The sequence below is a fragment of the Nicotiana tomentosiformis genome, chromosome 11 (genome assembly GCF_000390325.3).
Source record: "Nicotiana tomentosiformis chromosome 11, ASM39032v3, whole genome shotgun sequence".
NCBI lineage: Eukaryota > Viridiplantae > Streptophyta > Magnoliopsida > Solanales > Solanaceae > Nicotiana > Nicotiana tomentosiformis.
This window is the reverse complement of record NC_090822.1, coordinates 105942492-105958671: the sequence shown is the minus strand read 5'-3', so window position 1 is coordinate 105958671 and position 16180 is coordinate 105942492. Positions and strand designations below refer to the sequence as shown.

The 16180-nt window shown below is 37.4% G+C and overlaps 1 protein-coding gene across 1 annotated transcript; it reads left to right on the top strand.

Moving 5' to 3' along the window:
* Positions 1 to 607: 607 nt before the first annotated feature.
* LOC104112021 (vacuolar protein sorting-associated protein 41 homolog) lies at positions 608 to 15682 on the top strand. Its single transcript, XM_009621844.4, has 19 exons — positions 608 to 999; positions 4647 to 4916; positions 5014 to 5193; positions 5394 to 5651; positions 7413 to 7545; positions 7644 to 7734; positions 9103 to 9205; positions 9657 to 9760; positions 9840 to 9933; positions 10023 to 10178; positions 10266 to 10328; positions 10434 to 10499; positions 10806 to 11006; positions 12057 to 12134; positions 12220 to 12339; positions 12426 to 12506; positions 12616 to 12701; positions 14764 to 14845; positions 14950 to 15682. The coding sequence occupies exons 1-19, from the start codon at positions 748 to 750 to the stop codon at positions 15406 to 15408; spliced, it is 2877 nt and encodes a 958-aa protein (XP_009620139.1). The 5' UTR covers positions 608 to 747; the 3' UTR covers positions 15409 to 15682.
* The last annotated feature ends 498 nt before the right edge of the window (positions 15683 to 16180 follow it).

Sequence of the window (16180 nt, the reverse complement as noted above, 5' to 3'; positions counted from 1 at the left end):
CGATCTTGGCAATGGACATTGATAAGTTGCTTTAGCCATTTTTCTAAAATTTTGTCAAGCTGTACGAGTGCTTTTAGGTCGGATTTCAAGGCATATGTTTGAGAAACCATAATATATTGAGGTAATTGATCAATGTGATAACTCGTATATACAGGGTTATATAATTGACAAAAAAATTCAATCAATCGGATTGAATTCGAGCAAACAATAGCGGGACTACAAATTTGTATTATGGAATTTGAAGTGTTGAGATTTAAATATGTGATCTAAAGCAATTATTCAACCCCTTTACCATTATATAAGAATTATTTCTTATACCAAGGAGATTCAATAAATTATGTATAAAGAAATATTGTTTTTAGCTTTATATAATACAGTATAATATTTTGATGAATGAGATTTAATTATTGCAAAGTGACTCGAGTCATTATGCTCAAAAAAACAATATTGTGATTAGCAATTAGCATAAGATCAGCTAACGTGAATATCACGAGAAAGCACCTCCCTTTAAAACCTCATTGACTAAACCAAAAGCACATCCCCATATCCTTCGAAAAAATTAATTAAAACTAGATTAAGGACAAAACAAATAACAGGCAAATAAGTATTCCTTCTAATCAACTGTTTAACGGGCAACCCCGAAAACGCTTCTTTCTTTCTCTTCAAAAACCGCCCCACACAAAAAGAAAAAGCAAAGTACCGTAACTAAACTAACCTTTACAGATCTTCAGTTAATCGGAGTTCGAAATGTCACGGAAGCTATCGGATAACGGAATCGACGGCGACGACGAGAGGGATCAAGAAGAAGAAGAAGATTCCGTAGAAGAGGTGGAAGAAGAAGAAGAATATGAACCGAGACTTAAGTATCAGAGGATGGGAGGCAGTGTGCAATCGCTTCTCTCAAGCGATGCTGCCACGTGTATTGCCGTCGCCGAACGAATGATTGCCCTTGGTACTTACGGTGGAGCCGTTCACATTCTAGATTTCCTTGGCAATCAGGCAATGATTCTTTTTTTCTTCTTTGCATTGAGGTTTTATTCTTTTTTTTTTGAATTCATTACTGAGGGTTATGTTACTGTGGTGAAATTGTTTAGATTTTGTGTGAATTTAGCTGGAAAACAGTCAACAGTGTTAAATTTCCTTAAAGATTACTGCTTTGTCAATTTTTACCTCTCTTTTTATTGTTTATTTGATTTAAATTTTCCTTCTTAGTTGCTTGTGATAATACGGTAAATAAATTGGTGGATAAGGCAAAGTTTAAATTTTGAGGTTATGTTGGGCCTGAGAATTATGAGCAGAGAGATCAGAGATGCCATTTCTTTTCTTTTTTGTTTTAAATTACATCTAGTGATGTGTGATAAACTTCAATTTTGTGATACACCGAGGCTAGAAAATACTAACAAAATGGTTTACTTTTTTAGTCTGCATTTCTAGTGCCAGCCTTTTCTGTTATTTTCACGACTCAGATTTTTAACCTGGAAAGATGATCCTTAAAATAATCATCAAGATGAATCCAGCAAAACTGCTTACATTTTTGCAGAAAGTGTCCTGGGGGCGTGCTGTGCAGCTGAAAGATAGTTTAACAACTTTCTAGTTACTCGAGAGGGCGCTTCTTTGTAATTAAATGAAGCAATTTTTATTTTCCTTTTGTTTCTACGGTTTAATCTAGAGAAGCAGCCAACTTCTTCATCAGAAAAATATAGAGAAGCTAATGGAAGCCCATATCGGAGATGGATGCGTTCCTTGAACTCTTTATATGTCTTGGCAATCTCATCCTTTGAGCTAGCTTTTGGGGTTGAGTTAGACACAAAAGTCCATTTGTGGATCAAAACCAAGGTTCATTCTAATATATCCGATATTGGGCCCCCATTCTATATTGTCCACGCTTCAAATGTCCAGTCTTGGGCATGAGGAGTGCTGAGTCCCACATTGCGTGGGAGAATTTAAATGGGTCTACTTATATGATTTTGGGCAATCTTTACCTCATGAGTTATCTTTTGAGATTGAGTTAGGCCGAAGGTCCATTTCTTTATCATGGTATTAAAGCGAGGCCCCTAGGATAGACTGTTCACGCTTTATTTGGCAGGTCTGGGCATGCGGGGTTGGGGTGATAGAATCCCACATCGGAGATGGATGGATTCCTTGGACTCTTTTTATGACTTGGGCAATCCTCACCTTCTGAGCTAGCTTTCGGGGTTGAGTTAGGCACAAGCTCCATGCTTATCAGAAGCAGCCAACTTAGAGAAATAGGAGTTTTAGGGCTTTCATGAACCTGCAGTCATTCTAATCCCGTGTCATTTTAGGCTAGATAGAGACCTTAGGTAAACACATACACTAACGTATCTAGAAGTAAAAGATGCCATAAAAAGTATGAGGGTTGAAAAGCTTGTAGTCACGGTCGTATCCCTCTTGGGAAGTGCAATGAAGAGGTTGGAGTAATATGGCTTATCAAGCTATTCAATATTATATTAAGGGTTGGAAACAATTAGAGAAAGTACCTTTATTCAAGCGATTCGAAGTTGTTTGAACTATCTCATATTAAACTTATGATTCACATGAAGTTTTAGGAGATGGTGATATATCATAGACTAGGATTAAAGGAGCAATAGAAAATCAGGTCAAATATATGCTTCATACATCTATAACGGAGGCTATATCTTCATCAAGAATATTGATAAAAGTTAATAAGAGAGAAAGAAGGATCTCTGCATAATATTCATTGACTTAAGAAAACCCGTATGATAGTGTCAAAAAAGTAATTTGGTGATTCCACACATACATTTCAACATACTCATTTCCGGTTCTTGCAACTTTTGGACATGAGAGTTCTTGACTGGCCTGCACTCCATTCCATAGAACATTATTGGACTAACCACCGCTCTGTAGAACTTACCTTTAATTCTTGGTGGCACATTCTTATTACACAAAACACCGAATGCGAGCCTCCTTTTCATCCACGCCACACCAATGCAAAGTGACATCCTCGCCAATTTCTCCATTGCCTTGGATAACTGACCCCAAGTACTTGAAACTTCCTTTCTCGGGGATGACTTGTGTATCAAGCGTCACGTCCATGTCTGCTTCATGGGTCCTGTCACTGAATTTGCACTCCAAGTACTCTGTTTTGGTCATGCTCAAGACCTCCAGCCTTGTGTTAACTCTACCCCGCGTCTCGTCAATGAGTACAATGTCATCTGCAAATAACATGCACCATGACACCTTCCCTTGAATATGACGTGTCAGTACGTCCATCGTCAAGGCAAATGAAAATGGGCTAAGAACTGATTCTTGGTGCAACTCCTGACTTGGAAGTGTTTCGAGTCTCCTCCCCCTATCAATACTCGGGTCTTAGCTCCATCATACATTCTTAACCACCCTAGTGTATGCTACAGGCACACACTTCTAGCTTCCAAACATCTCCATAGCACCTTCCTTGGGACTTTGTCGTATGCTTTTTCTAGTTGAATGAACACCATATGCAAACCATTTCTCTTTTTTCCCTGTACTGCTCCATCAATCACCTTACAGGATGAATAACTTCAGTATTCGATGGCCCCAACATGAACCCAAACTGGTTCTCGAAAATAGACATACTCCTCCTCACCCTCACTTCCATGAGTTCCACCACCCTCTCCCAAATTTTCACAGTGTGACTTAGCAGCTTGATACTCCTATAGTTACTGCAATTTTGGATTTCACCTTTGTTCTTCTACAACGAAATCATCGTACTCCACCTCCATTCTTCGGGCATCTTCGTAGTCCTAAAAATCACATTAAACAAACCTGTAAGCCACTTCAAGCCTACCTTACATGTGTTCTTTCAAAATTCCACCGTATTCTTTCAGAAGACCCTTGCAGAGACGGTCTTGGCATGTTTTATGTGGACCTCTAAATGCACCGGTCCTTAGGAAGGCACTATGATGATTGAAGTTGTTAAAAAAGGCGTAGTAGACCTAAAACCACACAATAGGAAAATCGTTTTGGAAGACCTACAATCTCTTGAATCCGGACGTATTAATCGAGAACATAATATAATGGTAAGAAAGTATTCATGTAGGCGATACTGAGTAGGTGACATTAAGGTTTAGATTTTAGATGTTTAGTTGTTGTTGGTACACTTACATTAGTTCTTGGTGCTAGCCAGGAGTCTTCTTAGTTTAGTTAGAAGTTTCTATATCAATATAGGGATTAGCGTGAGGTTTAGATAATTCCTAGTTTTAAAAAATCACTACTTTGTAATTATCGAGTAGACGAGTACCGAAATGAGAGCGATTCAGATGGAGCAGAATGAATATAGAAAATCTTATATCCAAATCTGACTAGTTTGGGCTATGGAGATGTGTAAACTATTGAAATTATTGTTCTTTGTAGTGGTGCAAACTTGTCTATTGTAGTAATCAGTAAAAGGATGTGGCCTGTTAGGAATCTAGAGCATCTATCTTCATCCAATTTTTATCTTCAAATAGGCCAATCTGTTTGTCTTTTGCATTCTGAGGGAAGGTTGGCATATAGATTATGCCAATATTGCATTGCATTTCTCTAATCTGTATCCATAAAAAGGTTCTTGCTCTTTGGTTTGAGTTTTCCTAATCAAGCGGTCACTTGTTCCTTACTTGAAATATTAAGGAAATTTTTGTTTGCCACAGGTTAAAGAGTTTGCTGCTCATACTGCTGCAGTCAACGATCTTTGCTTTGACGCAGAAGGTGAATACATTGGAAGCTGTTCTGATGATGGATCTGTCATAATAAATAGTCTTTTCACTAATGAGAGGATGAAATTTGAGTATCATCGGCCAATGAAGGCCGTTGCTTTAGACCCAGATTACGCAAGAAAATCTTCCAGAAGATTTGTGACTGGTGGTTTAGCTGGTAATTTGTATCTTAATGCTAAAAAGTGGATGGGCTATCGAGACCAGGTTTTTCTTTTGTCCATAGGGTTAACTGCATTTATCTTTTCTGATTGAAGGAACATGAAAAGATTGTGGATTTGTATTCATGTGGTTCTTTTGGCAGGTTCTGCACTCTGGTGAAGGTCCAATTCATGCAGTGAAGTGGCGGACTAGTCTCATTGCCTGGGCGAATGATGCAGGAGTTAAAGTTTATGATGCTGCGAATGATCAGCGCATAACTTTCATTGAAAGACCTCGTGGAAGTCCTCGCCCTGAACTTCTGGTCCCTCGTATAGTTTGGCAGGTAGGTTTCAAGGCTGTTGTAGAAAACTAATTGTACTTGTTATGAGCCATGTGTATGCAATGTAAGACTGCTGCAATACATTAGGTTCCCACCATATTCTGCAAGTAAAACCATAATTGTCTCTTTTGGTCTCAGTTGTTGTGTATGTTGTTACTTCTAATTATTCTGGACAATTCTCATTATTTTACCTTCACAATCAGGATGACACTCTTTTGGTCATTGGATGGGGAACCTCTGTGAAAATTGCATCGATAAGAACAAACCAAAACAAAGGCGTGAATGGGACATACAAGTATATAACCATGTCTAGACTGAATCAGGTGGACATTGTGGCATCCTTTCAAACCAGCTATTTCATTTCAGGAATTGCTCCTTTTGGTGATTCTTTGGTTATTCTAGCTTATATTCCTGCCGAAGATGGAGAGAAGGACTTCAGCAGCACTATTCCCTCAAGACAGGTATCTGTTTCCTTCTTTCTGACCTTGGAATTAACTGATAGACTGGATCAAGTGTCAATGTAGTTGGTCCTTTCTGTGTTATGAATGAGTTATATTTCTTGCTATGCTCGCTTTTATGGGAAGTTTACTTATTTTGAGGGAAAATGCTTTGTAGTTACTTGCTGCCAGCCCTTGACTTCAAATTGTTGTACTCGACGTGAATGTAAATTCCAGTATCATAGTAATCAAGACTGTTGAATGAAGTCTTTTAAATCTACTATGCCTTAGAATTTCCTTCATTGTTACACCCAAGGGCGTGGCCTTGCGGACATATCTTGGAGACCCGAGTTCAAATACAACAACAACAACAACAACAAGCCCAGTAATTTCCCACAACAACAACAACCCAATAATAATCCCACTAGTGGGGTCTGGGGAGGATAAAGTGTACGCAGACCTTACCCCTACCCTGGAGGGGTAGAGAGGCTGTTTCCGGGAGACCCTCGGCTCAGAGCCAGTAATTTCCCACAAATGGGGTAAAAACACTTGGTGATTTATTCTCATTTTGCTAAGTATTGGTGGGCAGAGTTACCCAATACTGTGCTGGTGGGAGCTAGCCGGTACTTAGGGAATAGTCGAGGAGTGTGCAAGCTTGGAAAGAACCCCATGAGAAAAAGTTACTGAGCCTTTGATGGGCAAGAATAGGAGAAATGGGGGAAGATAGTGTATATCTTAAAGTCGGAGGCATAAGGAGAAATATTTGTTACCTAAAACCCAGTAGAGAAGTTCTTTAGCGAGGTCTAAATAGTTGCATAACCGTGTTTGACTCACAAGTTCTTTCTGCTGTTTTCAATTACTTCATAAAAAAAAAAGAAGTTCTTTCTGCTGTTTATATTATGTCGCTTAAATGTTGTTTTGTACAATTTTCACGTCTCTGTGATGCATCAAATTCATAGTTATGAGATTGTTGAGTTCTTGCCTTTTATATTCCACTCTTTTGTTTTTAAGTTATTCCCTTTCTTAATGCACTCCTTTTTTCTTGAAGTTTTTGTACGAAAGGAAAATTTCTTTTTCATCAAGTGACCACTGCATGTCTATGTGGCCTTGTAAAGTTTTGGGTTAAAATTTGTATACTGCTCCAGAAGTTTCGTGTCCCATGACCTTCCTCACCTTTTGAAATATTCACAAAGCTCTATTTCATTTATGGACTTGGTTGACTGTTAACATTTCTACCCAAGCTGGCTATTCTTGTTCTTTTGAAAAGGACAACATTTCCTATTAGTTCAGATTTTAAACCCAAGAAGGACCAAAGATACAGAGAGTGTTATTTTTTTTTGGGGGGGGGGGGGGGCAGTAGGGCTGGTGAGGAGGTCATCTAGTAAGAATGCTAATTTAGTCTTATGCAGTGAGTTAGTGAGGGGATTGTGAAAAAAAATTCAATCGTTTCTATGATGCATTTTGGAGAAAGTTATGCGCTTAAGTTATGTAGGGGGGGCTATATGTTCAAATAATTATATAATGGATGTATTTAATTCTCAAATTTACTTTCTAGCCTTGTAAGTTTTTGCAATTTCAAACTGCCATGTCCCTCGTAGCTTTCTGACAGATGAACTATATATTTGGTTGCCTCCACCATATGACATTAACGCCATAACCTTTGCTTTTCTCTGTAGGACATTCTCCTAACCTTTCGTTTGTTTGCCCACTAAATGCTACTGATATCCATGTTGTTTAATAAGGGTAATCGGTGATAGTTGCTAGGATTTGTAATTCATCCAACAGGGAAATGCTCAAAGACCAGAAGTGCGTGTCGTGACGTGGAATAATGATGAGCTTGCTACCGATGCTCTCCCGGTACATGGCTTTGAGCATTACAAGGCGAAAGACTATTCACTTGCACATGCTCCATTTTCAGGTAATCTTGAGTGTTTGTGTCGTTCATCACTCTGTATTCATGTGAACTCACTTAAGAGATGCTTTATGAAGTTGATATAACATAACCAAATGGTTTAGGCAGCAGCTATGCAGGGGGTCAGTGGGCTGCTGGTGATGAACCCTTATACTACATTGTATCCCCAAAAGATGTGATTATTGCGAAGCCAAGGTTGGTAAAGCTCTTTTCGAATTGTTTTCATGTGTCAATTCCTATGTGATTATGCATATCTGCACCAAGCAAAGTGAGGTTCTTTTGTGTTATTTGCTGGTATGCTCTGTTTTCTTTCTCTTTTACCAGGATCGATCTCTTCTGAACAATTAGTGCCTGGTGTTGCCCTTTTTTTTCCAAGTGATTTTTTTTTTTGATAGAGTAATAAACTTCATTAAAAGTAGGACAAAAAGTGCGGCCTAATACAAGAGGTATACCAAAATATAGAAAACCTTACAAAAAGACATGGTTTTCTATGAAAGACACCCAATTTTCTATACATATAGGAGCCTCGTGGGTGCACCAAAAGGAAATAAGGGAAAAGAGGCTATTTCTCAAGTGTACGAAATCTTTTTCTACTCCGTCAAAAGCTCTCTTGTTCCTCTCTCTCTCTCTCTCTCTCCATACTATCCACATAACTAAAGTGTAACCTTTCATGCATGAGGCCTATATTCCGTGGTGGACTGTGACTTTTTAATGATCTGTTTTTAAATTTTACAAGTAACACTATGATTTCAGGAAGGCATCCAAGTAACTCCAGATACTAATTTATTAAAGATTCCAAGCTTATTTCATATATCAAAGTCATACAATTTGGAGCTATAGTTGTGCTGCAAATGCATAAAGCAGAGAGAAATATAAATAAATAAATAAGATGGCAGCATAATAAACTGAATTAGGAGGGAGGGAGGTGGTTTGGGAAAGACTAGTGAAGGATGACGAGGAAGAGGAAGAGGAAGAGGAAGAGGAAGAGGAGGAGGAAGGAGAAGGGGAAGGGGAAGGGGAAGAGGAAGAAGAAAGCTTGAATTTGAGAACAGAGAAGCAGGGTAGCCGAAGAAGATAACCTGAACCAGAAGCATGGTTGCAGGTTAGCAGCCAAGCAGAAAAGTAGGGGCAAAGGTGGTGAAGAGAAGAGGAAGAGGAAGAGGAGAAAAGAATCCGGCCCTCAACAGGAGCCAAACAAGCTTTCATTTGGTGTGGAAATGTAGGACATTCCTGCAAAATGGAAGATTCACGTGCTCATAAATTAAGAAAAAAGAATACAAAAATAGAAGAATTTGTTACAGATGTCTAGGCATGTGCATGTCCTAAAAGTCCCTGACCCCATTAAGGACTTTAAGTTGGTATCGTGCCTCATAAGTTAACTCCTATGTATCTACCCTGCAGAGGTGGATCTTGAAATTCCATTCAGTAACATCTGTCTATCCAAAGAATTTTATTTCAACAATCAAAAAACATTTATCTATCCAAAGAATGACACTCTCTTCTATTTGGATACAGGAGTGATGATTGACAGAAATTGTTAATTTTTCTATGATTGATTTTTAGGGACACAGAAGATCATATTAATTGGCTTCTCCAGCATGGATGGCATGAGAGAGCTTTATTAGCAGTTGAGGCCAATCAGGGAAGGAGTGAGCTCCATGAAGAGGTATTTTGTTTGAATGTAGTTTACCTTGCTTTTGCATCAAACATATATTTGTTTTCATATCAATTCAGCTTAATATTGATTAATTTGTTGCTACGATGCTCAACAACTTCTGTGTGTGTTATATATATAAAAGTCCTATCAATAATACAAGTTTCTAAATTGTTGTATGCTGCCCTCATCTTCTCTCTGTTTCTGCCTTCTGTTCTGAAATGGTATGTCTTCATCTTATTGGATAAAGATAAAAATTGCTTGACACAACTCATTTGCATAGTGCCCAGTAGATTTAGGTGTCACAGTTCTCAATTTCTGGAGCAGTACATTTTACTATATATGGATAGTTTCTGTATTAAGTTCATGCTTGTTCCTTTTGATCATGCTTATAAGATTTGGACATCCACTAACAAGGTACTCATTCAAGCTTTTTTCTCACTAAATTGCTTCCTCAAATCAGGTGGGTTCAAGATACCTTGATCATCTGATTGTGGAAAGGAAGTATGGCGAAGCGGCATCATTATGTCCAAAACTGTTGCGAGGATCAGCTTCTGCGTGGGAAAGGTATAAATATCGTTAAAACACTGAAATCTCTTGGAAATATACTTTGAGTTATTGAATTGCAATTGGCTGTTTTTTCCAGATGGGTTTTTCATTTTGCACATCTGCGACAACTCCCCGTGTTGGTTCCATACATCCCAACAGAAAATCCAAGATTGCGTGATACAGCTTATGAGGTCTGCACTTTTCTACTGTGTCCAGTAGGTTCTTGAATGATTTCATATACATGCCTAAAGATAGTCAACAATCATTTGTTGTAATTTAGGTAGCTCTTGTTGCTCTGGCAACAAATCCAGCTTTCCACAAGGATCTCTTATCAACTGTCAAATCCTGGCCACCTAGCATTTATTCTACATCACCTGTTATCTCAGCTATAGAATCTCAGTTTAATACCTCATCTATGACTGATCACATCAAAGAGGTAAGTGCAAAGGAGTTACTATTTATCTCTTATGTTCTATATGCTTTTTTTAGGCATATTTATTTATTGTTCCACTTTAACATATAGGCATTAGCAGAATTATATGTGATTGATGGACAACATGAAAAAGCTTTTGCTATTTATGCGGATGTAAGTTCAGTGCTATATTAAATTTATTACTCTGGAGGAGGATGTTGATAATTGTGTTAAGAAGTTGACTTCTGTTACTCTTTGTCCAATTGTTTATGCTTCCAGCTTATGAAGCCGGATCTGTTCGACTTCATTGAAAAGCATAATTTGCATGATGCTGTGCGTGAAAAGGTATGGTTATACATTAGATTGGCTGAGTTTTGTTATCTAACTGTCTTATATATTATGTTGAGAAAGATGTAATTCAGCTCAAATGGAAAATGAAATCTTTATCTTTTCTCGTTTTCTGTTCCGTTTTTTCTTTAGGTCGATTGGTGGTTTACTGTTTCTAGAAGAAAATAAAATCCTAACTTTGCATTCTTGATATTCTTGAAACAAGAAGTAACAGACTTTACGAACATAATAATGGCCATAGGTTAGATAATATGCTTCTACAATTGCTTCACTTATGATTGTCTAATTGCCACGGACTGACAGGTTGTCCAACTTATGATGGTTGACAGCAAGCGTGCCATACCTTTGTTGATCCAGCATAGGGACCTAATACATCCACCCGAAGTGGTGTCACAACTTATGGCTGCAAGGAATAAGTGTGACCATCGCTACCTTTTGCATCTGTACCTTCATTCACTATTTGAGGTGAATCCTCATGCTGGACGGGAGTACCATGACATGCAGGTTTGTATAGATGGTAGCCACTTTAAAGCTTGTTTAGCTTTGAGGTAATTACTAGGTGAGGCCTATGTGACATGGCGGTTCATCTTTTATGACAAGAATTATGCCACTGCTCATGCTTCTTGGGCTAAATATTTTTGTTTTGAATTGTAACTGAAGGTATATGCTGTGTCTTTCTGATCATATAGGTGCCCTTATCCCATTTTGTGCCACTTGACAATTTGTTAGGGCCATTAATCAGTGAACATTTCCATGTGGTAACTCAAGGACACTAGGCCCTAAACTCTAAATTGGTAAGATAGGTCCAAACCAATTAAACGTTACTGAAAGTGTAGAAAAGTTAATCCATTACATTGATGATATCAGCTATGTTGAACATAAAATTAACACGTTCAGCGGTAATTGTATAAATCTTCAATAACTCGAGAAAGAGCTGTTCCATTAACTAGCCCTGCCTAATGCTTATAAATATCCTTATCTCGAAACAGCCTTTATCTAGTGTTCAACATTTTATGTTACGTTGTTAATTGTGCTCACCCATCCATACACAGTGGATTAAACAATTTCATTTCTATTTAGTTTTTGGGTAACTTAAGTATCTCCTATGTTATATGGATCCTTCATTTGTCTTTGGCATACCATGTCAATCTGGTCCGACATGGGTGCGGGTACTCTGTCTGAATTCTTCAAAATATGCACACAAAAAAAGTTACATGCGGAGTATATAAAACTACATGTACATGTCTCGAATACTTACCCAGTGGTATCAAATAGTACCTATAGATGAGCCCATGAAACATAGAGCCTCTCTAATTGATCAGGCTAAAGAGAAAAGCAGCGTCTTATATGTTCCATAGGAGAAAGATAGCATTCAACTAGCTGAGAACATATAATTTTGGAAGTGGCAAGACAAGTATTTCCTTATGCCTTAAGGTTTTAATGGCCCATGTTGTGGTTTTTTGTCTTTTATGTCCATACTTTGTTGATTCTTAAATTTTGTGGATTCTATTGGTCTCCACTGATTCAGTTTCTGTTTGTTTATGATTTTCATAGGTTGAGCTTTATGCTGACTGTGATCCAAAGATGATGCTTCCCTTTCTCAGAAGTAGCCAGCATTATACACTTGAGAAGGTTTTATTGAGTGAATGGCTGACAAGTCTCAATCTCTGGCTTATTGTCCTTATTGACCTTCCTTTTCTTTAATGAATTATGCTAGGCTTATGATATCTGCGTGAAGAGAGATTTATTAAAGGAGCAAGTTTTCATCCTTGGAAGAATGGGGAATGCAAAGCAGGCCCTTGCAGTTATTATAAATAGATTAGGAGATATAGAAGAGGTGGCTTTTTGCTGATTTTGTAGTCATAATATTACTTTTTTAAGTTTAAAGTTCAATGGACTAGCCTTATAACTACTCACATGCAGGCCATAGAATTTGTAAGCATGCAACATGATGATGAACTCTGGGAAGAGCTGATTAAGCAAAGTCTTAATAAGCCTGAAATGGTAAAGCATCACTTTCCTTTTCCCTTTTGTAAAGCACAGGAGAATCTATGAACGTTGTTTTAATGTTTGCCGTTTTGGATTAAGCTGCCTTATTTCTTCTTATTTACAGGTTGGAGTATTATTAGAGCATACTGTAGGGAATCTTGATCCCCTTTACATTGTAAATTTGTTGCCCAATGGCTTGGAAATACCTCGGTAAGTTTGTCGGTTAAATAAACTCACATTTTCATAGGTATGAGTAGCAAAGTATCTTATTGGTAAAATTTCTCTTCTGCTATGAGTTTGGGCTTCAGGCTTTCCTTTTTTTTTTTTTGTTTGTGTGTGTGTGTGGATGATGCCTTCACCGATGGTTTATCGAACATGCTTCCTGTGCATTTGGGTCCTCAACATAATTCTTCCCAATTAGATTGGGAAATCTTACCAAGTATTTGATGTTTATCAATGAATCCAATACTAATGTAAGTTGATCCATTGTAGAACTTCAAAACTTGCATCCATTTGCTGAAGTTATCAAAGAATTGTTATCTTTATCTATACTACACTATTATACAAGCACGATGCTCCAACACAAAATGTTGATAGATTTTTTTTACCCTTCGTAGGTGCATTCCATAATCCATATTGATAAAATTGTAATTACTATTAATTTATTTATTTTTTATTTATGTTAGGAATAGTCAGGAATAGATTTATACTTTGAATACAATCTCGTTCCTTCTTGGTGAGATTTTTTCCTTTTCTACTTGTGTTTAGGTATGTTTTTAGGAATGGAAGACTATTTGATTCCTTCCTTCCTTCCTTCATGAAAAATATTATCCCTTTTGACTTATATTTAGGTATGTTTTTAGGAATGGAATACAACTTGATTGTTTATATATATATATATATATATATATATATATGTTTTTAGGAATGGAATACAACTTGATTGTTTACGTTAGATTTTAGGAATCGAAGACAATTTGATTCCTTCGTGAAAAGGTATTACCCTCTTTTATTTTGTTCACATTAGGAATTTTAGAAATGTATTTTTTACCCTTTTGTTTTTTAATTTATGTTAGGAATTTTCGGAATATATGTGTTTTACATTCTTTAAAAATTTGACAAGAGTGGGTTGCTCTAGTGGTGAACACCCTCCACTTCCAACCAAGAGGTTGTGAGTTCGTGTCACTCCAAGAGCAAGGTGGGGAGTTCTTGGAGGGAGGGAGCTGAGGGTCTATCGGAAAAAGCCTCTCTAACCTAGGGTAGGGGTAAGGTCTGCGTACACACTACCCTCCCCAGACCCCACTAGTGGGATTATACTGGGTTGCTGTTGTTGTTGTACATTCTTTAAAAATTTAATTCCTTCTTGGAAAGTGTAGTTCATATAATTCTATGTAGTAAACGAACCATCTTTGCTTCTTTATAAGTTTTTTTAAAGGTATATCTTTCATTTTTGTCTTCTTTGAATTTTTAATAATAATTAACATGAAATACACATACAAAAAGAATAGGCATTCACAAATGCACATGCCTTCAAAACTTTGGTGCAACGGTGAAGGTAGTATAGTGCAGGATATGTGGTTGTTGCATGTCTCGTATTCGAATCATAAGTGGTGGATAACTGGTGAATCTAAGTAGTGAAGGGTTGAGTTTTGATGCTGGAAATAGTGAATCTATTGGTTATAAAAAAATATATCTTTACATACATCTGATATCGTGGTAGTAGTTAGAAGAATGCATCCGGAGCACCTGCATAATTATGTCCCGTCCAACAATTCCCTTTTAGGCTTTTATTAGTTTAGTGTCTCCATTGTTCGGTGAAAATTACTTTTCATGAGAACAATTTTGCAAGGAAAAGTTGCGTCCTTTTAACTGCTTGTTGTGTTAGTTTGGGCTTAGCGGCAAATATCAATGTCGTATAACTCTAGTGAGTTACAATACCCTAGAATTAGCTTGCCTCAATTGCATCCTTAAACAAGATACATTAATATTTTTGCTTTTATTATTTTGGTATAAAATGTTTTTACTGCTGGTAAGTCTTTTTGACTAGTGAAATAGGAGGATGTAATCTAATCGTGACTCAAATTGCTTTTTTGTGAGCATTGTAAGTTAAAATCTAGACTTTTTGTGACACTTATTGGATGCTGTGGTTCGTATTTTTGATGTAATGAGTTAGTCAGATTGGGTTTGCAATTAATGATGCTAAGTGCTGTTAGTGAGCTTGAATCTTTTGGAACTAACCTGAATGTAATTGCAATATTGCATTCCATTGCAGTCTGAGGGATCGTCTAGTAAAAATTGTCACTGACTACAGAACAGAAACTTCTCTTAGACATGGATGTAATGACATACTTAAGGTACATTAGTTATGACCCTACTTTCCAGGATTGTTACAGAAGATTTGCATTTGCTTGCAAGTTATGATGAAGTAATTCCTTTGATGATTTGGTTTCACTGCCAGGCTGATTGTGTCAACCTGCTAGTCAAATACTACAAGGAAGCAAAGCGCGCGATATGTTTGAGCGATGATGTTGATCAAGCACGTTCCCGTAAGAGTGAGCAGAAGGCTTCACATTTAGGAGAGAGAGTCATGAGTATGAAATCCATGGAGGTCAAATCAAAAACCAGAGGGGGTGGAAGGTGTTGCATATGTTTTGATCCGTTTTCTCTACAGAATGTATCAATTATTGCCTTCTTTTGTTGTCATGCCTACCATACAACTTGTCTTATGGAATCCACCATTTCTGTTGGCGGTAAAAAAGAGTCTGGGGCTGCTTCCAAGGGGACTGGGTCATATTATGAATCTGATAATGGTATTGATGATGAAGAAGAAGAATATGATGATGATGACGATGATGGGGATGCTTCTTCAGGTGCCTCTCGGATGCGTTGTATTTTGTGTACTACGGCGGGAGGTTGAATATCTGTTGTGTTTTCTTGTTGTGTATCATAGTTTTGCCTGCTGTGCGCATATATCATGAGCTTGTGTTATTATTTATTAGATACTGCTTTCACTTGTTCCATATCTGTATTTTAGGAATTTGTGCTATATATTTATAGTTCAAGTTCAATTCTCTGCTATCCCTTCAATATAGGGACGCAGAACACATGTAATTCTCCAGAATTCTTATGCCATGCTGTTCTTTTTGGAAGTGCGAGTGGCTGGTTTAATAGTTCACAAAAAAATTGCTTCATTTTCTTCCTCTTCATCTCTCCCCTCTCCACTTTTGCAATTGTTTACATTTAACCTTGTGAAGGCTGATTATGAAGCAAATTGTATTGATGAGAAAAAACGGCAACCCGATGCTTAAAGCATCTCGTATTCACGCATGGCCCAGGGAAGAGCCTGCAACCCAAGGGGTTGTTATGTAGGTAGCTTATCCTAACGCAAGTATTAGAGGCTGATTCCATGTAACAATGAAACATGTTTTAGAAAGAAAATTGCCTTTTCTCTTATGTTTAGTAGTCATATTTGTGGGAAGTGTAATGTAGTACTTTTTGACCAAAAGATACTGTTTAGTACTAGCAAATAGAAATAAAGTTAGTGTGAGTTGTGTGACCCGACCAACAAATCATTTCTTGCTTTGTTCTTTGGTCTCCTTTTCTTCTTTTTCTTGTTATGGGACATTAATCTTAGCTATTCAAGATTCAATGGAAGTATCTCGGAGTAAAACGAAGGTGACCAAAATAAC